Source organism: Myotis nattereri, assembly GCF_964212035.1.
Source record: "Myotis nattereri genome assembly, chromosome: 13".
NCBI classification, from domain to species: domain Eukaryota; kingdom Metazoa; phylum Chordata; class Mammalia; order Chiroptera; family Vespertilionidae; genus Myotis; species Myotis nattereri.
In genome coordinates this window covers 19,135,342-19,158,434 of record NC_138088.1, presented here as the reverse complement: position 1 = coordinate 19,158,434, position 23,093 = coordinate 19,135,342, and the positions used below count along the sequence as shown (strand labels likewise).

The 23,093-nt window shown below is 55.0% G+C and overlaps 1 protein-coding gene across 1 annotated transcript in view; it reads left to right on the top strand.

Moving 5' to 3' along the window:
* Positions 1 to 219: 219 nt before the first annotated feature.
* The window catches only part of SLC29A3 (solute carrier family 29 member 3), a gene marked incomplete at its 5' end in the record, with an annotated part of 40,095 nt that continues 17,221 nt past the window's right edge, over positions 220 to 23,093 (top strand). Inside the window, 3 exons of the mRNA XM_081105194.1 lie at positions 220 to 223; positions 464 to 762; positions 22,319 to 22,401. Coding sequence (XP_080961320.1) covers positions 220 to 223; positions 464 to 762; positions 22,319 to 22,401 — 386 coding nt within the window. The remainder of the gene's footprint in view (positions 224 to 463; positions 763 to 22,318; positions 22,402 to 23,093) is intronic.

Here is a 23,093-nt window from a genome sequence, read left to right as displayed (position 1 = left end):
AAAAGAGTTGAGAGAGCATGCTTTGCCCGCCAAGGGTCCTAATTCCTTTGTTACGGCTGCATAGAAGCGTGAATACCTTGAGCCCAGGTTTACCCTCTGGACTGATTGCCACAGGCCCCACTAGGCCACATTTCTCCCTGATCCTTAAAGCTGAAGGTCTCTAACCATGCTTTGGTGACTCCATAGGCCCCAGGGTGGGCATCTGTTCAGCTTAGTAGGATGGGTGAGTCCCCAGTGTTAGCTTCTTTAAAAAAAAGAAAAAAATTTATTGATTTCAGAGAGGATGGGAGAGAGATAGAAACATCAATAATGAGAAATAATCGCCCCCCACTGGGGACCAAACCCGCAACCTGGGCATGTGCCCTGACCAGGAATTGAATGTGACCTCCTGGTTCACAGGTCGACCCTCAACCACTGTGCCAGCTTTCGCCTCTGATCACCTGCCCTGTCTCTGTTTCAACAGTGGCCTTTGTCTCAGAGGACAACATCCATCAGAGTTCAAACTCCACCTATAGAACCACAAGCAGCTCTCTGTGCTCCGACCAGGAAGCCCTGCTTGAGAAGCTGCTGGACCGCTCGCCGCCCAGCCTGCCGAGGCCCGAGGACCGCTTCAACGGTGCCTACGCCATCTTCTTCAGCCTGGGCATTGGCGGCCTCCTGCCATGGAACTTCTTTGTCACCGCCAAGGACTACTGGAGATTCAAACTCAGCAACTGCTCCAGCCCAGCCCCAGGGGAGACACCTGAGGACTCGGACATCCTGGTAAGGGCACGTTCCTCCTGGGAGGGGGGCTGCGCTCTGCCTGGAGGGGGGGACGGGCAGCTCTCCTTGGGTGCGCCATACCGGGAGGGGTTGTGGCCTGCTGAGGCTATACGAACTAGGAAGCCAGGCGGAGGGCGGAGTATAGTAGAAAGAATCCAGCTCCACCTTCGGACATGCTTTGTGTTGTGTGTGAGCCTCCTGCTTCATGGACAGGAGAAGACGCAGATGTATAGACACAGTCCCAGTCTTCAGATTTCTTACTATGTAATTTGGGAAGAGGGTGGAAATGATGATTCTCTGTAGTGTAGTGTGGTAACCCAAGCATCCAGAGTCCATGCCTCCAGAGCTTTGAAGGGGTGGCTCTAGTAGCATTAAGTTCAGCGGTGAGTTATAGGAAATTCCAAAAGCGTAGTGGCTAAACAAGATGGAAGGTAATTTTTCTTTCATGTTCAAGTCTGGAGGGGCCAGCTCATCCCTGGTATGATGTTCCATGTTGTCAGGACCTAGTTGTTTCAGCATGTGTAGCTTCTATGTTCAATATCACTTCACAGTCCGGGATGGCTGTTGGAATTCAGCCATTACATCAGATAGGAAGAAGCGAAGGAGAGGCATAAGCAAACTCCTGCAAGGAACACACTTGCTTTTGCTCACATTGAACTCATTGGTCAGAACTTGGTTATGTGACCTCGTGAGCTGCAAAGGAGGCTGGGAAATGTAGTATTTCTCCCCTCGCCCAGAGACCCATGTGACCAGCTAAAATGGGTGGTTGCATAGTTATGGAAGACAGTGGGGAATGCAGACTCAGGGATAAGTAGTCGAATCACCAAGAGAGAATGCTGTGCCCTAGCCAGTTTGGCCCAGTGGATAGAGTTTCAGTCTGTGGACTGAAGGGTCCTGGGTTCAGTTTCAGTCAAGGGCACACATTCAGGTTGCAGGCTCGATCCCCAGTAGGGGGGCATGCAGGAGGCAGCCAATCAATGATTCTCTCTCATCACTGATGTTTCTATCTCTCCCTTGATCTCTGAAGTAAATAAAAATATATTTAAAAAATAAAAAAAAAAAGAGAGAATGCTGTGAATCAGAGCAGGTGGGTTAGGAGACTGGGAAGAGACATTCCAGGTGGGAGGAAAAGCCTAGGCAAAGGCAGGATGGGAGAAAGGTCAGGCGTATGTGAGGAGCAGTAAAGCACCCGATTTTGCCGTAAGAGAAATAAGGCTGCGGTCATTGCCTGGGCCTTGACTGTCAACACGAGGAGTCTAAATTCTGTTTGGTTAGCGGCTCACTTTGTGGGGTGACTTTTCCCTTGGGCAGGAGGGGTATTAAAGGAAAAATTATTCTGCCACTTGAGGCTTTACGCAAGACCAGTGCACTCAGAGAGAGATCAGGCTCAGCACCTATTACTCAAGGACAAGTGGGGATTTATAGCCAAAGAGCGGAGTGAGGGGGTCAGTGGATGGAAAATTACTAAGAGGGGCCACCAAGGGTGGGGGCATTCTTGCTACAAGCAGGTTAAGGACATATATACCAAGGTATGAGATGAGGAACTTGATCAAATATCAAGAGATCAGATATCAAGGGCGGGGATTTTCAATAAACTGACTTGGCAGGATTCTTGCTAAGACTGGCTGGGCAGGCGGGGGGGTGGTGGGTGTGGGGTGGGGGCAAGGTGGAGGCCTAGTCAGGAATTGAGCTCAGAGGTTCAGTTAATCTTTGTCAAGAGCTTCAACTGATCTAGGTCGGTGTCCGCTCTCTTGAAAGTTCATGGTTGGGGAAGCAGGGGCCTTGGAGGGCCTGCCAAGCTGGGGTTGCTATCTGCCCCTCTCCTCCAGGGGTGCCCCAGGGGACAAGAAGGGGGTACCCTAGCAGACAGTAGTCATACCCCTCAACTGGCCCAGGAGGTGGCTCGACCTCCCCTTCCTGAAAGCACCTTTGACCTCCCTGACCTAACCCCTAGGAACGTTCCCCAGTTTTGTGGGACTGAATGGGACACGGTGACTGAGGTTTCCCTATTATCTGTTTTGAGGATTCTGCCAGGGTTTCACATCAGAATCACCCAGGGAGCTTTCAAAACATCCTAACCTGGGCCCCACCCCAGAAATCAGGGTTGAATTAGGTCCCTTAATTCTGGCCCCTTGCGAGGGCCTGCTTCTGTTAACTGTGCAATTCATAGCTGCCTCCAGGGGCCTGAGCGGCGGCAGGCAGAGGTGTCGTGGGAGCATAGTGTAGTGGTTAGAGCCTCGTCCTCCAGGGTGTCCCTTGGGGCAGACGTGCCTGGAGCTTGTTGGTGATGCCGAGTCTCAGGCCCCAGCCAGATCGGCTGAGCCAGGGGCTGCATGCTGACAGCCCCCGGTAGCTGGCGGGCACAGGAGGGTTGGAGAAGCATGGGCTAGGGCATGGCTCTGGAAGCAGACTGCACCGGCTCCAGCTCTGCCTTGGGTAGCTCTGGACTCCCTGTGCTGCCTCGTCTTCCTGGTACGGAACAGGAAGAGAATGCTAGCAGCATTCTTGGGGTTGTTGTGAGGATTAAGTAAATTACTCAGCACACAAAGCACTTAGAACGAACGGGGCTGGCACAGTGCGGTAAGGGCTGCATAAACGTTATTATCGTTATTATCATTCGGGGGATGCGGCCCTGGTGTATTTCCAGATGTCTGGCTTACCCGGGTGCTTTATGACCCACTTTTATTTACCAGTGACTTAAGCACCCCGCTTTCTGCTGGCCTCGGTAAATCACCCCGCCGCCTGGCTTCCTCCAGAAGGTCCCACTCTGGCTGGGCCGGCACCAGCCTAGGGTGGCCCCCAGAACCAGTTTACACATGTACCTGCCCTGCCCCCGTCCCAGCCCCTGGGAGAAGGCTGCCCCAGAGCAGGAGAGGGTGTGCCAGCGGGTCTCCGGGAACCCGGCCCGGCCCAGCCCCCGAACCATGGACATGGCTGCACAGTAGACGTCTGCCTTGAGCTGTTCTCGCTGCAAGGCGGTCCCTTCCCAGCTGCAGGCACTTAGCATTCCGGGCCCTGCTAGGATGCTTTACTGCCTCTTTCCAAGGGCTGGCAGGTGCAAATGTAGTACCTGCGGCTGCCCAGAGCTCCTGGCTCTTGGCATCAGAGATGAGAGACCTGTCACCCCTCGATTCATGGTCCGGGTTTGGGAAACAGGCATGCTGGGGCATTTCTGCATTTTGGAGGCCATTTCTCTTTGCCTAATTCCCTCTTCCTGCCACCCACCTCCCCAGTTCTTTGCTCCTTTCTTCCTGGTTTCCCTGCGAGAGGCGCTGGTCTGCTCCGTCACCTGAGGGCCACTTGGGGGAAGGAGGGGACAGTCAAATGGGTCTGCCTCCCGCCGCCACCTGCAACCCAATTAGCTGTGGGTCTGGATGTTGCTGTTTTTCTGTACGTTCTTTCCTTTTAATATTTCCCAGGGATGGATACCATTGGCTGGCGAGGTTGACTCAGTAGGAATGTTTGCACAGGGCCCCTCCTCCCAAATTATGTCATTTTCAAGGTCATCTCATTCATCCCAGGCTCATTTTCTGCCGCCAGGAACGGTTTGGGGAATGGTTTAGCAAGCATCCTGTTCCCTTGCCCCTTTGTCTCTGTTCTCTGGGCTAAGAACTTAGAATGAACCCACCACAGGCCCGTGGACCCAGAGCTAAAAAAAATTAGAGCATAAATAGGAAGAATTGATATGAAAAAATGGTGCAGGGAGCCAGGACAACCTCCATCCCTGAGCCCCAACTCTGCTCACCGTGCTGGCAGGGGTATTACATGCAGTGTCTCTAACTAACTCTGTTTTTTCAGACAAGAGCCAGAGCTCAGAGAGGGTTAGTAACCTGCCCCAGGTCACAGAGCCAGGAAGAATGTAGGTGGAGAGATGATTACAAAGCCGGTCATGCTGAGGGTGGCGCGCAGGGGGCTGTCCTGGAGACAAGGCCCAGCCCACACCCCGACTCTGCCAAATGCTCCTTCTCACTCCTTCTTCATATGGAGAGGCTGCCCTTGGTCTGCCCTCCGTTACCGCCCGGGAAGCCCAGGTGCCTTGGCTCTACCCCTGGATTCTGAACCCAGATTCCAAGCTGCCAGCATCCCTGATCCCTCCCCACCACCGTTCCCACCCCCAGGCTCGTAAGCTCTCCCTGATCCTGGGGTCTCTGCCTTCTCCTCAGCCTCTCCCGTAGGCCTGAACCGGCTGCCCCTGGGCAGGGACTGTCAGCTGGACTGCCTCCTTTCTGCCCCAGAGAGGAAAGTGACCCCACCTTTTCCTGGTCTTTCCCTGCCATGAGACCTCCACCACGAGGCCTCCATGTCCCCCCACAACACATACTTCCTGTGCACCTCCCTGCTCACCTTGGCCTGCCAGGGCTCCTGGCGGGGGGTCGGGGGTGGGGTGGGGAGAGGGCCCTGCCAGACATGGCCAGGTCATGGGTGGGACCCACAATTCCACTTGGTGTCAGCAGGGCCAGAGCCCAGGCTTGGCAATCTACTGCTGTCCCATTCACCTCAAGACCAGCGGGGACCCCAAAAGCCCAGGCCAGGGCAGGGGGAGATGCCTCTCTTACTCCTGGGAGCCTCCACTGCTGCTACCCTCTGAGTTAGGGGCTCCCCTCTGGATCCCCAGAGCCCACAGTACTTCCCCTTTAGGTTCTCACCACACAACTCGTGGTGCTGAGCCCTTACTGCGGGGGTGCCATTGCTCTCAGAGCTTTGCCTGAATTGTCTCCTCTAACCCGCAGCGCCCCTGTGAGGCAGGAAGTGTGCTTATCCATGATGACAATACCTGTTTCACACGGAGGGTGCCTCCTCCACTAAACTGCTAGCTCTTTGGGGAGAGTGAGTACGGCTCTCTCACCGTACATCCCTGTGGCCTAGAACAGCTGGCACAGTGTGCGGCACACAGTAAACATTTGTTGTGCTAGTTATTCTATGGCTGGGGAGGAAAGCCCCATCACCCCAATCCGCGGTAAGGATGGCATGGCTCTGCAAAGAGTAGAGGAAGATCTGGGGGTCACAGTGGCCGTCCCCAAAGGAGTTCTGATCTTTCATGAGGCATAGACATGAAGGGATTCTTACAATGGGGACAGGACCCGGGTTGGCCCGGTGCGGCAGGTGGGGGCCACCTTCATTGGCAGCACCTGGGTGCTGGCCCAACCCCTCAGCCCCTCAGAGAAGCAAGATAGCATGACCAGGGAGCCATTCTTACGACTAAGAACAGACATCCCAATTCGGGGAGGAGGGGTTGAAAGAAACCAGGATGAACTAGTTTGGAGAAGAGGAAACTGGAGGGCAGATGACAAATTTTAGGCCACCGACCCAGGGTCATTTGCTAGCAAGCGGTACCCAGCATGCTCTCTGGCTTCTTCCTCCCCTTGGATGGTCTCAGCTCTGGCTGCACACTAGGATCACCTGGGAGCTTTGAAAGCCTCCCTGCTCCCACCACCCACCCAGTTCTGGTGCAGTCTACGGAGGGGCCTGGGCATGAGCATTTTAAAACTTTCCAGTGAGGCTAACATGCAGCCACAGGTTCAGGTGAAAGGTTACGGCTGTTCTCTGCCTCCACCAGAGCGCCCGCTGAACCGATGGCGGAGGCTGCTTCCGAGGGACCTAGGTGAGCCCCCGGAGCACCTCCCGCGGTCCAGTTGCCTGAGCTGGCGGTGGCAGAAGTGTTTCCTCCTCGGAGAAGCAGAGCGGTCTCCCTGCTGGAAGGGCAAGGAATGGCTTCCCCGGGCCTCGTCTACTTCAGAGAGTAGGGCTTCTCACTGGGACCCTTACAAACGTAAGCGAATGGAAGCTCGATGGCCCTTCCTCTGGGTCAGTGGTCCCTTTGGTGGCAGCTGGGGCTCCAGAGCGCCCCCCCCTCCCGGTTCACCAGACTCCCCGGAAAAGGAGCAGAAGGGCCGACTGGGCCCGGAGGTGGGTGTCCTGGCACCGGGGGTGACACAAGCAGGAGAAAGTGAAGCCATGGGAACAGGAGAGGAAAACCCCTGGAGAGGCGTCCGGCCTCCGTTCCTCTGAGCTGCTGTCGCCAGGACCAGGTGCCTCTCTGTGCTGGGCCCGGTGGGGCTGGGACCTGCTCCAGGAGTTTAGGAGTGATGGGCAACTTTTGAAAAGCTCCGTCCCTGGGAGAAAGCTGGGCCTGTCTGTCTCACGGGACCACAGAGGAGCTGGGAGGAGCCCGGGTGGGGACAGAAGGACTTCTTTCAGCTCCTGTCCGGGCAGTGCCCTCACCGCCGTGTGGCGTGGGGCCGGGCTCTGTGCCCCTGGGCCTCTCACACAGACTTCCCCTGGTGCACTTGCAGTCGCTGGGACGAAGGTTCTATACTTACTACTCAGCTCCTACCAGGTAGCTGCTGGATGAGGGCTGTGCAGAGTCCTAACAACATCCACTGCCTTACCATGTGCCGGCCACTGTGCTAAGGCTTCTGGTTCTTTCTTTAATTCCACAGAATGTGTTAAGCAACCTACTGTGTGACAGAGGCTTTATTTTAAATACATTTTTATTGATTTCAGAGAGGAAGGGAGAGGAAGAGAGAGAGAAACATCAAAGATGAGAGAGAATCATTGACTGTCTGCCTCCTGCACACCCCCAACTGGGGATCGAGCCTGAAACCTGAGCATGTGCCCTGACCGGAGTGAACCGAGACCTCCTGGTTCATAGGTCAACACTCAACCACTGAGCTACACCGGCTTTATTTTCATGATCTCTTTTGGTCCTTACTAAGCCCCAAGGACAGGTATTATTTTACCCATTTTACAGAGCAGGAAACCAAGGCTCAAGAAATGGAAGTAATTTGTCCCAGACACAAAGCCAGTGACAACTGGGACTCACACTGGGCCACCTGCACCCACGCTGTCCATTCTCTGGACCCTGTGCTCCGTGACAGAGTGTTCGTATGTTTTCAGACTTCTTTTGACCACAATGCACCTGTTCCCTCGATGAAGTGTGCAGGCCCTGCATGTCCATAATGGAAACAACAGCTTCATGAAGTGGCATCTACACTTTGAAAAAATCTCTGATGGTAGATTTCAAGGAGGAGCAAGTGGTCATCTGTGCTGATCTTATAAATAGCTTGTAAGCCATCCGGCTGAGGGTGGAGAGTCTGCCTTTGGATTTCACCTTGTGCAGGTCCTTGGTGGCCTTGGGAACAGCCCCACAGGGGGGAGGGGGAGATGCAGAAGCTGGACCCCTGGCCGTGGGGGAGGGGACATTAGAGACAGCAAACCTGGAGAACTGTGTCTAGGAGGTTTGCTTTTAAAACTCTCATTCTAGAAGTGAGGCGGGAATTATAGGGAAAGCGTGGTCAGGAGGGCACCAACTTTATGGTTTTGTTTGTTAATAGAAGAGAAGCAGCAGCCAATGTGTGTGTTCATGTGAATGGTCCAGTAGAGAGGGAGAAATGGGTGCTGAGGGAGAGGAGGACGCACAGCGGGGGGCGGTCCCTGAGCAGGCAGAGGGCCTGGGCCCGGTGCACAGTGGAGGGGGTCCCAGCAGAGCATGCGGACAGCTCATCTTTAGGAATAGGAGAGGAGGAGCCAAAGATGAAATGAAATCCGATTCTGGTCCTGAATTTCATGTCCTTTAGTGGGTTGCGGTCTATAATTTGAAAAATCCCGCTCTACCTGTTTGCCTCTAACCTCACAGCCATGAGGATGCACTTTGCCCTCACTCATCCACAGAGCCATGAAGGCAAGCTCGGGGACTGCAGCCCAGGGGCATCCAAATTGGCATCGGATTTCCTGGGGCGTTTGGCAAACACCCAGAGTCCTGGACCCTCCCTGCTGCTCCTTCTCCCAGGTGGGCTGGGCACTGGCCGGCCGGCAGAGGGGAGGTATCTGGGAGCCACTTCCTCGATGCCACTTGCTGTTCCCTGAGAAGCGCGCTCTGTTCTGGGTGTGGGTGGATCACGGCGCTCCCTGTGTCACCCCAGAAAGATGCACAGACTCCGTTAGGCAAGCACTTCTGAAGAGCAGCGTTCCAAAGAGCAGTGCTGTGTAAAGCACCCCTCCTCCCCATGCAAACATGTGAAAGCAGGATTTTGCTTGAGCCCTGTTGTCCCAAAAGAGATGGCAGGCTGTTCTAGGGAATGGGGCTCTAGGCTCCCTGCACAGGGGGTGGGTGAGTGGCTGCCAGCTGGGGAGGGCAGCCCCTCCCCCCAGCCGTCCAGTGGCTTAGGCAAGTTTGGATGGCGGCTCTAAATCATTTTTAAAAATTAGAACCAAAAATGAGTGATTTTTTTTTAATTCCCTTGTCCACCCTCTGATTCTAAATGCAGACCCAGCCAGCGTGCCATTCCCAATAAATATACCTGTGATGGCTTTTTCCTCTGTTTTTAGCTCTCGCCGCGTCCTGCAGAGGGAGAGAAAAAGCCCGACCTGAAGCGCTGTCAGTCATGCCGTTGGTGGCCTCAGACTTCTCAAATTCTCTTTCTATTTTCTCCCCGCGTGCTCCTGGCCCGGTCTCCCCACCTGTGCCTGGCTCCCTGGCCCTCCTGGGCTATCGATCGCTCCCCCTCCGACTTCGATTTTATTTCCTCCCGCACTCGTCCTTAGAATCCAGAGGCGATTTCCTGGACAAATTAGAACATGGCCTGGGCCTTAAGTGCTCAAGTGTCTCCTTAACGTGATTGATCATTGCGACTGCCCAGAGAGCAGAACCAAATTGGAGTCTGTGGCGGGCGCCTTTGTTACAGGGATCATTGTCCGAGGGGGGTCTGAGGGGACCCTTGCTGGCCTCTTGGGGGTGCTCTGTGCGTGTGTGTATTTGTTTGTGTGTGTGTGTGCGTGTGCACCCAAGACCTGTAGCAGCCACCGTGGTTTCATGGGGACCTCCAAGGACAAACAGCTTCCCCAGATGGGAGACGGGATGTCTGTGAGGAAGCGTCGCTCTGTCTACTAAGGGCCTGTTTTTTTTTTTTGTTTTTTTTTGGTGGTTCTCCTGGGTTTCCTTCTGCAGAGAGCAGCCGGGGCACCCCCCAGACCACCTCCTCTTTGTCCATATGCCACAGAGCATGGTCCCTATCCCCCCACGGGGTCAGCCTTGGGACACTGACTCATGGCACCCACTGGGAGCTGCAGAAGCTGCCCCGGGCAGGCGCGGGCTGTGCGGTAGGTGGGGAGTTTCCTGGAAGGCCACTTCCTCCTTGCCCTGCCACATGGTCAGGCTGCAGAGGAGGAAGGACAGGCCACCCAAGCATCAGCAAGGACCAGGCCTCGAAGCAGCTCTCACCCCTCGGGGGTCGGGGTCCCTGTGTGTGGATTTCCAGGGCTCCCTCTGTCTCTGACCCTCCCCTCAGTCTACTTCTGAGCCACTTTTCTGCCCGCTAAGGTTCCAGCCTGAGGGTGGTACGGGGAACACAAGGGATGAAAGTCAGAGGCCAGCTTGGCCCTTGTTGGGAGCCTGGCAAAGGGTTGACAGAGGAGGGTGGGAGGGTGGGCAGAAATGATGTTTCCATCTCCCGAGCTCACCCTGCATGGCAGAAAGATCTGGGAGGCAGGAGAGCTGGGCTGTTTCTGACTCAGTTTCAAGTTTGCTGGGTGACTTGGGTTTCCATCTCCTTATTTAAGAAACCGGATCAAGGTGGCACACTTTTTCTGCAAAGGGCCGAGTGGTAAATATTTCAGGCTTGTGGCCCTGTGATCTCTTGCAGCTACTTGATTCCGTCCTTGGGGAGTGAGAGCTGCCATAGGCAAGTCACAGCTGCAGCGTTGGCCCCGGGGCAGCGGCTGCTGATCCCTGGCCTCAGGCTCCCTGGACTCAGGCTCCCTGGCCTCAGGCTCCCTGGACTCAGGCTCCCTGGCCTCAGGCTCCCTGGCCTCAGGCTCCCTGGCGGGTGTCCCCTAGTGCTCTGAGATCTGTGAGAGGTACCTGCCCTGCTTAACTTCTCTTCCTAACACTTACCCTGCCCGCCACAGTATCTGCTTACTTCTTTATGCATTTGCCGCCTGTCTCCTTGGCCAGCACATCAGTTCCATGCAAGCGGGAACGTGGACTAAATCCCCTGTGCCTGAAATACCGACAGAGCTCAACGAATACGTGCAGAATGATGGCTTAATCGAAGTCAGTGGTTCTCAACCTTCTGGCCCTTTAAATGCAGTTCCTCATGTTGTGACCCAACCATAAAATTATTTTCGTTGCTACTTCGTAACTGTAATGTTGCTACTGTTATGAATCGTCATGTAAATACCTGATATGCAGGATGGTCTTAGGCGACCCCTGTGAAAGGGTCGTTCGACCGTCAAAGGGGTCGCGACCCACAGGTTGAGAACTGCTGATCTAAGTGCTTGTGGCGGGCACATCACTGGTGCGGGGCTGGGGAGAGAGAGGGCACAGGAGAAAGAACCTCTTCCCAGGACTATAGGCCGATGTGGGCCCACAGTCGGGGGTTTGGGATCTCATCGTGGGTCATTATTTACCTGGCATGCACCCGAGCAGGCTCCCGTCCCTGCCCAGTCAACGGCCCTCCCTACTCCAAGGTGGTCACCCCTGAAAGTGAGGGTTACCCTTTACTTCTCTGTCCTTCCATCCCACACGCAATTCGTTAGCAAGTCCCGTCAATTCTCCCCCTGAAATGGCTCAAGTCCATCCAACTCTCCCCTCCACGGCCATCGTCCTGGCCGTAGCCTCCCTGGCCACTGGCTCCCAGCCAGGCCCCGTCCCCCCCCCAGCCCCATCACTTTCCATGGAGGCTGCAGGAGTGGTCTTTCAAAGACATAAAACAGAGAGGCCATGCGCTGTGACGGGTAGGGCACAAGCTCTGGGGACAGAGGGCTGCATTTGAGCCGTGCGACTTTGAGCAAGTGCCTGACTTCTCCCGAGCCTCACTTTCCTCCTCGGCAGCACGAATCTTCCCTCCAAGGGGTGCAGTGTGCATCGAGGGTGTGAATATGTGAAAAGCATTCAGAGCAGCAGAGGGTGGGGAGGGCTCAGCTATGTGTGCTGGTACCACGCCTCTCAACTGTTTAGGATCCTGCTCTGGCTCCCGCCCCAGCCTGGACGTACTGGCCCTGCCCGTGCCCGGTCCCCCCACTCTCTCCCTCACTCTTGGATTCTGCGATCGCCTGGTTTTCCAGTTGCCTGAACTCAGCACGCTCATTCTTGCCTCAGGCCGGTATGCTGTTCCCTCTTCCAGAATGTTCTTCCCTTCACCCCTCACACAGCTTATGCTTGGGTCTCTGTTCAGACATTACCTCCCTTAAGAAGTCCTCTCTCACTACCCCTACCAACATCAGCCCCTTGTTAGGCTATATTTTAGCCATTACTTGGTTTTTCTTGTTATTGCATTTGTTATAATAAATGCAACCTTTCCCCCTCCCCCTAATTTGCTATTTATTTTTTTCCTTTTTTCTTCTTCTTCTTTTTTTTTTTTTTTTGCTTCCATCAGGAGAGCACTGTGGCATCCTCAGCCTCTAGCACATGTTGGGCAAACATAGGTGCTCAGCCGTGATTTGTTGAGTAAGTGGCTCAAGATCAACTGCCTTGAACATTTGTGAGTGAATAAATGAGTGGATAAATGCATAGCCACTGGCACCTGCTTCTCCCCCTCCATTCACCCCCCCACTCTGACATGCGACCCCTCTGTGCCTCACACTGACCAGAGGCCTCCGTAACTGCTCAGTACCCTTTAAGCCAGTGGTTCTCAACCTTCCTAATGCCATGACCCTTTAATACAGTTCCTCATGTTGTGGTGACCCCCAATTTCATTGTTGCAAATTGAACATAATTAAAGCATAGTGATTAATCACAAAAACAATATGTAATTATGTATGTGTTTTCCGATGGTCTGAGGCGACCCCTGTGAAAGGGTCGTTCGACCCCCAAAGGGGTCGCGACCCACAGGTTGAGAACCGCTGCTCTAAGCAAACACCCCTCTTCTGTCTGCTGCCAGACACCATCCCTTAGTCTCCGCTCCCCACTTCCCTCGCCTCCACCTGCCTCATCACTTAACCAAACTGGGGTCCCTCAGGCTTCCTGGAAAAGGTTCCAGAGGGAGGACAGAGGGAGGACAGAGCAGGAGGGGCCCCAGGGTGGGGCTCTGTGGAGACGCCGGTGTCGTGGCTGGGCCCTGTGAGGCCAGCGAGGACAGGACAGCTGGGCTGGGCTTGGAGCTGAGAGGCAGAGGGTGGCCAGCCCAGGGGGGAGCTTGAGCAAAGGCGCAGGGGCAAGTGGGAACCTGGCGGGATGGCTAACACCCAGGTGGGCAGGTAAGTGTGGGGGGTGGGGGGAACATAGGCAGTGGGTGATGGGGGTGTGGCCCTGCATGATTGCCTTGAGTGAGGCTGAAGGGGCCACCAAAGGAACTGGAAGAGGGGCACTGAGGAAGGGGGGGTGACCATGAATCCTCGAGAGGGGGTGCTCGGGTTCTTAAAGGCTTAGGAGCTGGGAGCTTGGGCTCAGCAGGCCACAGGGGGGACAGCTGGCAGGCAGTGAAACTTGCTCGGAGTCCCGGACTGACCCATCATGGGGGTCTTTGGAGCCCGGGAGTGAGCTTCCCAAGGCAGGACTGTAGCCCCCGGGGGGAAGGAAGCTAAGGCCGCCCCTCTGGTGGCAGAGAGAGCAGAGGTAGAGTGGGGAGGGGTGGCCTGTGAGCCCAAGTGGGGGGCATCCCTGTGGCTGGCGTAAAAGGGCCTCGCGATGCCCTGTCTAGAACAGCAGGGATTTCATTCTCACAGTTTAGAGGAGAGATGTCCCAATTCCAGGCCCCATCCCCCTGCAAAGACTCTTGGCTGTGGATGGGCTGCAGAGAGGCCCCTTGGAGGAGTCTTTCCCCAGAGCAGTGGGGGGGGCGGGTAAGTCGTGAGCAGTGAGGATGTGGGCTGCCTTTTTAGGGGGCTTGGAGGGGAGGGGAGGAGGGGGCCTGGTGGCTAGAGACAGCAAATCAGGGAGGGTTTTTCCTTAGCCCCAGGGAGACCTGAGGGAGCCTTTTAGCCAGAAGAGGAGGAAGGACCAGCAGTGAAGGAGAGAAAGTGCAGGCAAGGAAGGTGAGGGTTCCTGGTGCGAGCCGCTGAGAAGGCGTTTTAGGCTGTTGGCCGTGCACCTTCTTGCTGAGAGGAGGGGAGGTGTGCCCCAGAAATCCTTACACAGAGGGAGGCTCCTTCCAGAAAACCTGGGAACTCTCCTTACCCTCTAGCGAGGATTCCCAAGGATACAGGAGAAGGGGTTGCAGTTGGGGAGGGCCTCCCGGCCATGACAGAGCAAGACTGAGCATCACCCCCTCCTCCCCCCGGAGCCCAGGCCTGGAGGAGCCCTGAGAGGGCTGCTGGGGGCCCAGCCTTAGAGGGGCTGGGTCTCTGGCCAGCATCTTTCCAGGGCTTACCGGTCTCATTCTGACCCCTGGCCACGCCCTCACACCTTGGTTGATGTGGATTCTGGTCTCCCTCGCTTGTCTGCCCCTTCCTCCCTGCCCAGCCAGTCCTCTAAGCTCACCCAGGCCCCGGGCACACACCATTAGCTGCCCCGGGCCAGTGCCCCATATGGGGCCCGGGAACAGGCAGATAGGATGTCCCCCGCACCCCTGGTGGGGACCCCTGCCCTCTGCTCACTTCTTGGCCTACCCAGGAATGGCTTCCGCTTCCCCTGCAGCATCCCAGGCCGCAACTTCGCAATGGCCAGCTATTCTTGGCTCCAGCCTGCTCGCTGCTACTAATTTCATGCCCCTGTGATCCAGGTAACGCTTTGCTGCCTCGAGCTACCACCCCCAGGCTTGAATCGCTTTTTCTCGCCCCGCAGGAGCCCCGCTGCCTCTGCCCGCCTCGCTCTTGAGGTGGGGGTTGCACAAAGCTGCCTCGAGAAGCCTGCGCCAAGTTAGCCTGCCGCAGCTCATGACTAATTTGCTGCACTCATTTCAAAGTGCCCAAATGGCATGCGAGGGGAGGAAGCTTCACCAGGGCCTGCCAGAGATACACGGGCTCATTTCAGGGCCTCCCTGCCCTAAGAAACCTCTTTACCTGGACGCTGAGCCCAGAATTAAATTCTTCCAGAAGAGGCGCTTAGCATGGAGCCTCTCAGCATGGCGGTGGAGAGGAAACGCTCCCCATCATAACGTGGGCCTCACATCTGGCCAGCTGGCTCCGCGGGCTTCTAAAATGTGTTTGAAGCGCCGCTCTCCCCTTCCCTGGTGTTCACAGACTGGGCCAGAGTGTAACCAATGAAAATGAGTTTCCGCCTCTCCATTGCAAGTGAGCAAGTGCCCTGTGCCCAGGCCACAGGTGGCTCCTCCCTGCTGAGCTGGTACCTGGGGGGCTTCTCGTACCAGGCCCCTCTGGGCCAGGGTCGTCCATAGGCTGGTTTTTAAAATATATAGAGAGGAAGGTATAGGGAGAGAGATAGAAACATCAATAATGAGAGAGAATCATTGATCGGCTGCCTCCTGCACGCCCCACACAGGATCGAGCCCGAAACACGGGCATGTGCCCTGACTGGGAATCGACCTGTGACCCCCTGGTTCATAGGTGGACGCTCAACCCCTGAGCCACACTGGCCGGGCCATAGGCTGGGTTTTGAGCCCCACCCCCACCCAGCGGGCCGTGGGGCTTTGCTGGGTTTGCACGGTGAGGGGAGAGGCTGGGAGCCTGCCCGGTGCTTCCCAGCTATAATATCCTCTTTAACACGGTCCGTGCTTATCAGCTGGCCGTGTCCATCCATTTCGGTGGCTGACAGAAGTGAGCGCTTTTCTCGTAATCTTTTTCTTTTTAACACTCCTCAGATCCACGGGCCTGTGGAAATGCCCAGGAGAATGGACAGTGGGTTTTAAGGGGAAGAAAGAGTTAACAGACAAGGGAGGGAAACCCCATCATTTGCTGGCTTGGGCAGGCCCCCTGCACTTACTGGCTGGGCAGAGGGAAGGGGCCACTCTGATGGAACCTTCAGGCTGGTCCCTGCTCACTGCAGGGAAGGTACGCGGGCTGGTAGTCCTGGCCACTGGTCATCCCAGGGACATGCTGCAATCCCAGGGACAGTGTTTGGGCTTGTGTGCCTCTGAGGCTGGCAGTCTCAGCTAGGGCGGTTTGTGGAGTGATAAGTATCTCCCATCTCATCTCCCCCCTACCCCTGGAATGGCTTCAGCTTCCCCTGCAGCATCAGAAGATCCTGCCCCCAGCACTCGCTAAATCTGCCCCTCTGTGCAATCATCCAGCCTCAGGCTTCCTATCTGCGAAGTGGGAGCAATCCCCGCTCTGCCTTGCTCTCACAGGCTGTGTTAAGAGCAAATGCACTGGGGTCTGGCCAGGCCCCACGTAAGCGGTTTTGTTCAAATACCAGTTACCTGGTACTCTGCGGGCTGTCCTGCTTGTTACCTGGGGCCGAGGGTGAGTGACTTTGCTGTTACTGCTTCCGGAGGCCAGCGCCGCGCCCTCGGGGCCCCAGGTAACTGTGGGTGCAGGGCAACTAGTGAAGGGCAGGGCGGTTGGATGAGACTTTCCAGGAGCAGTTTTCTCTGTTCCTCAGAGCTGGGCCTCGCTTCACAGAGGGTGGGAGAATTCAGAATGGTGACTGATGGGGTCTCTCTCTCATTAGCACCCTGAGGGGGCGAGGTGGATTCTGCTTCTGTCCCAGTGTGTTTGGAGATAATAGTGCCGTTTGCGCTGAGCTCAGCAGATTCCTCCCGATGCTGAGGAAAGCCTCAGGGTTTACGCCAACAAAAGCTTGGGCTGGAGTCCCAAGTGACAGACATCTCTCCGTGCCTCTGCCTGTGCCGTTCCCCCTCTTGGAATGCCGTTTGTCTCCGCTAGCACCCCACCTCCCAGATCTGTCAGGCAGCCTTCCCCCAATCTTTCAGGGAACGCCTGGGGAAGCGCCCAGCCCCGCTCTCTCCCTCCGCACCTATATCCATCCTGCTACAGCCTAGGACAGTGGTTCTCAGCCTTCCTAATGCCGCGACCCTTTCATACAGCTCCTCATGTTGTGGTGACCCCCAACCATAAAATTATTTTCGTTGCTACTTCATCACTGTAATGTTGCTACTGTTATGAATCGTAATGTAAATATCTGATGTGTAGGATGTATTTTCATTGTTACAAATTGAACATAATGAAAGCATAGTGATCAATCACAAAACGATATGTAATTAATTATATATGTGTTTTCCGATGGTCTTAGGCGACCCCTGTGAAAGGGTCGTTCGACCCCCAGAGGAGCCGAGACCCACAGGTTGAGAGCAGCTGGCCTAGGATTGCATGACACAGGCTCCCTGAGGGCATCGGCCACCGTGCGCTTTCTATTTTATACACCAAGCACCAGCTCAGTGTAAACAAAGGACGGGTTAAAACAGGAAGTGATACTGATCTGGACGGACAGTGGCCTCCCAGCCAGACTGAGGGCCGCGAGGATCCCAGCCTCTGTGTCTCCCACTCGCTGAGGCAGGGAAGCCTGCTCAGGAGGCCTCATCACCTCATAGGGTCCTGCCTGCGGCATCCGCCCACCTGCCAGCCCTGCCTTCCTGCTGAGTCATACACCATCCTCCACCTGCAATTATGCAAGACCCAACCCAGCCCCAGGGCTGCCATGTTGCACAGCTCTGAGGGGCTCCACTGTCTTACAGTCCACGGAATGGGGCCCCCTGTGGTGTGCAAAGCACAGCCTCTGCCGTCGTAGGCGGTAACCCAGTACCATTGCCCTCCCCTCCTCTGAGGCCACAGCTGGCCTTCGGGGTCCTTGGGTTCACCCCTGGAGGTAGAGGCCATGTTCATCAACCATGTTGCAGGGCACCTGGTGGGACAAATAACAGCAGAGCCTTTGAGGGCGTTCTCAGGTGTGGGGCCCAGGGGAGGTGAGCGATGGCATCCATTATCCCAAAGCGTCGCATTCCCTGAAGTCGCCCTATGGGATGACGGTTACGGGTTGCTCTGGAGGGAGCAGTACTCTTCCCATTCTTCTTGCCATGAGCTTCAATCAGAATTCAAATGTCTTTCTCTTTCCTTGAGTGAGATGGGAGAAGGTAGGCCCAGCACTCCTAGAAGCAAAGGAGATGAACACAGGCAGGAAATGCCAGCTGCAGGTCTGCAAAGTGCAGAATCAAGAATTGAATGTAGGTCTCACTGTGGAACGTTTCTTAGGAGCCTGAGAACGCCTCTGTGCAGACACCGCCTCAGGGAGTGCAGTCGTGGGGAAGTAAGAGTGCGGGGAGAGGGAAGTGAGGCCGGCCTGGACGAGAGCAAACTGGCTGCGGTATTGCTGGGCTGGCCACAGCTTCTCAGCCAACACAGCTGGTTGCTCAGACACCCAGGCTGTCGCCAACGATGCCGCGTGGAGCCTCCACATTTCGGAAGAGCCTGTTGAAGGAGAGGAAGGGCAAGCAGTGTCTCTCTTGTCTCTTTCCCATCGCCTGCCTCTTGCTGGTCAAAGTCTACCACAGGGGACTGCCTCCCTCCCCTTTCAGAGAGTGTCACTGGCCCCTCCCCAGCCACCAGGGAGCCGGTGGGGCCCAGGCAGTGCAGACACAGGGGTTTTCCCGCTTTGCTGGCCGCGGTGGCAGTGGCTTTAACACCATGGGACCAAGTTGCAAGGCAGAGGCCTGAGGGGCAGGCAAGGTGCGCAGATCCAGGGGGGTAGTAAACTCAGTTCAGGTTCTTGAAATCAGGGCATGCCACTTGCATAAATGATCCTAATTTCAGCCAAAGACTTAGTGAGCAAAGGCTGTGATGTAGTCAGCATGTGTAGCTTTTGTTACACTTAAAGGGGCAGAGAGACTGGCCTTCTTGTCTGGCTGGAGGTTGAATAAAAGGTCATGATCAGTTGTCCCTGTTTTTGTTGAGGAACTGAATTTTTAAAAAATAATAGAGATTCTTTTTTTTTAGTTGATTTTTAAAAGATATATATATATATATATATATATATATATATATATATATATATATATAATTTCAGAGAGGACGGGAGAGGAAGAGAGAGATAGAAACATCGATGATGAGAGAGAATCATTGATTGGCTGCCTCCTGCACAGCCCTCACTGGGTATCGAGCCTGCAACCCAGGCATGTACCCTTGACCGGAATTGCACCTGGGACCTTTCAGTCCACAGGCCGACGCTCTATCCACTGAGCCAAATCAGCTAGGGCTTTTAGTTGATTATTTTAATTTTAGAGAGAGAGAGAAAAAAACATCGTCAATATATGTGTGAGAAAGAAACATAGATTGGTTACCTCCTGTACATGCCCTGACTGGGAATCTAACCTGTAACCTGAGTATGTACCCTGACCGGAATCGAACCCGCCACCTTTTGTGCACGGGATGACGGTCAGCCAGCTGAGCCACAGGGGCAGGGCAAGGAACCGAATTTAAATTGCAACAGGAAGGCTGCAATTTCAGAAAAACCCTGGTTAGTAGGAACTCAGCTGTCTGAAACTCTCATTAATTAGGAATCTATTGCTGCTTAACAAAATATTGTAAATCTAGTGGCTTAAAAGAACACACACTTATTGTCTCACAGCATCTGTACGCCGGGCGCCTGGCTGCGGCTTAGCTGGGTCCTTCTCGGGGTCTCAAATGGCAGCCATCAAGGGGTTGGCCAAGGCTTCGCGGAGGCTTGACTGGAAAAGGCCGTTCCCATGCTGGTTTGGGTTGTTGGCAGGAGTCAGCTCCTTGCAGTTGTAGGCTGAGTGCTTCGGTTTCTTGCTGGGTGTTGGCCAGAAACCATTCTCAGCAACCAGCGGTCTCGCCTGCAGTCCTTACCACGTGGGCGTCCCCAGCATAGCCACTTGTCTCCTCCGCGCCATCAAAGGAGGAAAAAGACTTCAGCAAGATGGTGCTACCATCTCATGTAACACAGTCCCATGCACAGCATCATGTATACCTGCCACCACTGCTGTTTTCTCTTGGTTAGAATCCAGTCTCGGGTCCTGTCCACACTCAGTGAAAGGGATCATACAAGGGCGTGAACACAGGAGGCTGGGATCCTGGGGCCACCTGAGGAGTCTGCCCACCACACCTCATTTTGCTAGAATTCTATTTACAAGCAAAGGCAGCAAATATGTAAAAAAAACACCACGTTTATTCAGGAATTAGGTTGAAGAAAAAAGCCCCATGGGATGTGCTGAGTCAACCTACATCACCATCGGCAGCCCCCTCTGTCCCAGAGGAAAGATGGCCCAGGGTCCAGTCCATTCTGCCTGCCTGCCCCCATCTTTATGCCTCCACCCCCTCCTGCTCTTTGTTAAGCAGAAAAACGGGCTCAGCCAGCAGAAGGGAGACACAGCCTTACTCACTTGTCAATATTTAAGCTTTCCAAGTTTTCTGCTTTTCAATATACTAGAACAGTGGTCGGCAAACTGCGGCCCCTTGAGTGTGGCTCTTCCACAAAATACCACGTGTGGGCGCGCACGTACAGTGCGATTGAAACTTCGTGGCCACACTCAAGGGGCCAAAGAGCCGCATGTGGCTTGCGAGCCGCAGTTTGCCGACCACTGTACTAGAACATTCAGTTACCGAAGAAGCCCCCATTCCTAAAACACCAGGCAACCGGAGCCTGCTCTGCTCGAAAAGGCAAAGACAGGTTCTGCCTCCCACGTGATGGTCCTGCATGGGCTTGCCTTGGACTGAGCAGCCACGGAACCACGGGCGCCTCACTGGGGGCTGGCATCGGGGCAGTCTTGGCCCCCGTTTGCAGCCAGCTGTTCCTCTGGGCCTTTTTCCCTTTCTCCCGCCTGCCTGCCTGCCTGCCTGGCCTCACGTAGGCCCAGCCACTGTGTCAAGATGTAATTGACTGAGTGCCTCGGACCAGTCCAGGCTGCTGAGCCCATCAGGGCAGGAACAATGAGGTGGCACCTCAAAGGAGGAAGGCTATTTCTAAGGCTATGGTTCATGGGCCACGCGGGCGGTGATTATCATTTTAATTGCAAGGCTGCCATGGCCTTGCATTCAGGGTGCAGATTTCAATGACCAAAAGCACTCTGCAGGCTTACAAAGGACGGTGGCCGCGTCTGTGCTTCAGACTGGAGGAGCCCATTATGACATCTGCCTTTCTTGGCCTCTCCTTTGCAGCAAGATGCCCAGAAAAGAGAGATCTGACTTCTGTTTCAAGGTCTGACTCACATCCCAACTCCTCTGGGACCTGTCCCCAAACCCACAGCCATTCCCATTCCCTCAAGTACTTAGCCCCCTCCTCCCACTCCCCCACCTGGAATTCCCTCAGAACACACTGATCCTACCTCTGGTTTGCTGGGGGGAGGTCACAGAATTCTAACGTCACTTCCTGTGGTGTTTCGAGATGTTAAAAAAAACCTTCACACTCTGTCTTACACCCCCAGTGGTACACTGCACTCTTAATGGGCAGGAGCACCTGTTATGCTCTCTAGCAGGGATCTTCAACCTTTTAAAAAAAATGTTTTTATTGTTTTTTTAGATAGAGAGAAAGGGAGAGGGAAAGAGAGATAGAAACATCAATGAGAGCCCTAACTGGTTTGGCTCAGTGGATAGAGCATCGGCCTGAGGGCTCAGGGGTCCCAGGTTCGGTTCCAGTCAGGGGCATGTACCTTGGTTGCGGGCACATCCCCAGTGAGGAGGTGTGCAGGAGGCAGCTCATTGATGTTTCTCTCTCATCGATGTTTCTAACTATCTCTCTCCCTTCCTCTCTGTAAAAAATCAATAAAATATATTTTTAAAAAAAGAAACATCGATGAGAGAGAGAATCATTGATGGATTGCCTTCTGCATGCCCCCCACTGGGGATTGAGCCTGCAACCTGGGCATGTGCCCTTGACCACAGTCAAACCCAGCATCCTTCAGTCCTGGCGCTCTGTCCACTGAGCCAAACCGGCCAGGGCCAGTGTTGTGTCTTTAGATAAGTATATTGAGGGATAATGTTCACACAGTAAAATCCGCCCTAATAAGTGGACAGTTCTCCGAGTTTTGTAAAACACATACGGTTGCTGCACAGCTTCTGTAGCCATAGGTTCCAGCACATTCTGCTCAGGAATTCTTTATTGTCTGTGGGCTCCTGTACTCTGTCTATAATACCCATGTGCTGCTTCCAGGAAATGCCCAGTTTGGCCAGTCTAGGAGCCTTTTCCCCAAATGGCTTTGACATTTAGTAGCTGCTCTATTGCCGGAGCTAATCCAGAGTCAGAACAACGTTTCTCTGCAGGGGTCAGGGCCCGGTATGTTTTTAAGAGGCCTCACTTGGTCGCAAGAACCAAGGATGTGGTTGAGTCATAACGAAGTCCGTGTGGGTAACTCTGGAGTTTGACTGTGGGCCAAGAAGGCTGATGGGGCAAATCTGTTCTTTGTAGACGTACACTGAGTCCTGTTCACCTTGCCTCGTCCACAGGTGGGACGGGGAGACTAGGGGGAGTGTAGCCTGCAGACCACTGGGGGCCACTCTGCGGGCAGGGGCAATGCTTCCTCCTTCCTTATGTCCCGAGCACCTAGCACGGCTCATATCGGTGTCTGTGTGTGGAGTGACCCAGGGAGTGATCCTGGGTTGGAGATGGGTCAGGAGTGTCTTACCCGTGTCTTGTAGGTTTCTGAAGACAGGAGGGAGAAGCCCCCCACAGGAGCCCTGTCTCTCTGCTCTGGGGGACCCCTCCCCTCATTCCCGAGTAACCTCAGCGGCCTCCTCACTTCTGTGCTTACAGAATTACTTTGAGAGCTACCTTTCCATCGCTTCCACCGTGCCCTCCGTGCTGTGCCTCGTGGCGAACTTCCTGCTTGTCAACAGGTAGGCACGTTCCCCCCTCTCCCAAGCCCGACCTCCACGACCTTCCCTTCCTGCCTCTTCCACTGCCCTTTGTCCATAGCTGCTGCTTTTCTGCCTGCTTAAAGGGTGGCCGCCAAGGTAGGAGGCAGGCAGCTCAGGCTCCTCCGTGAAGATTGGGAAGTCAGATCGGTTACCTGGGGCCCTGCCGGTGGGAGGCCCCGCCTGGAAGCGGACTCTCTGAGCCACGCTCTGTGACGTGGCATCAGCAGCCAGCAGGAGACGGGGGGACATGGGTCTTCTCCCATCTTCCTCTCCAGGGGGCCTATCAATGGCTGCCCTGGCTGTGGGCCTTGCAGTCGAGGGACACCACCTGGATGGTGAGGCGGGGCCCGGAAGCAAGTCTTGTGGAAGCTGGGCTTCCAAGCTTTTCTGAGAGCAGGTTGAAGAGAAGAGCCTGGCATCCCATGCGTCTGGCTCTGGCTGTGGGGACTGGCTCACCTAACTGCTCGGCGCTAAGCTGGTGACACCAGCGCGTGTGCCAGCTACTCACAACCTGTGTTTAGTGAGGGGCTGGGAGAGAGCCGCCATCTGGACGCGCCATGGAAGAAGGAATGGCTTAGGAGACAGCCAGGCCAATAGCATGGCCTGTAGACCCCGCTGGGTGGGTGGCTGTTGCCATCCATCCTCAGTCAAGGTTTACAAGGCCAACAGCC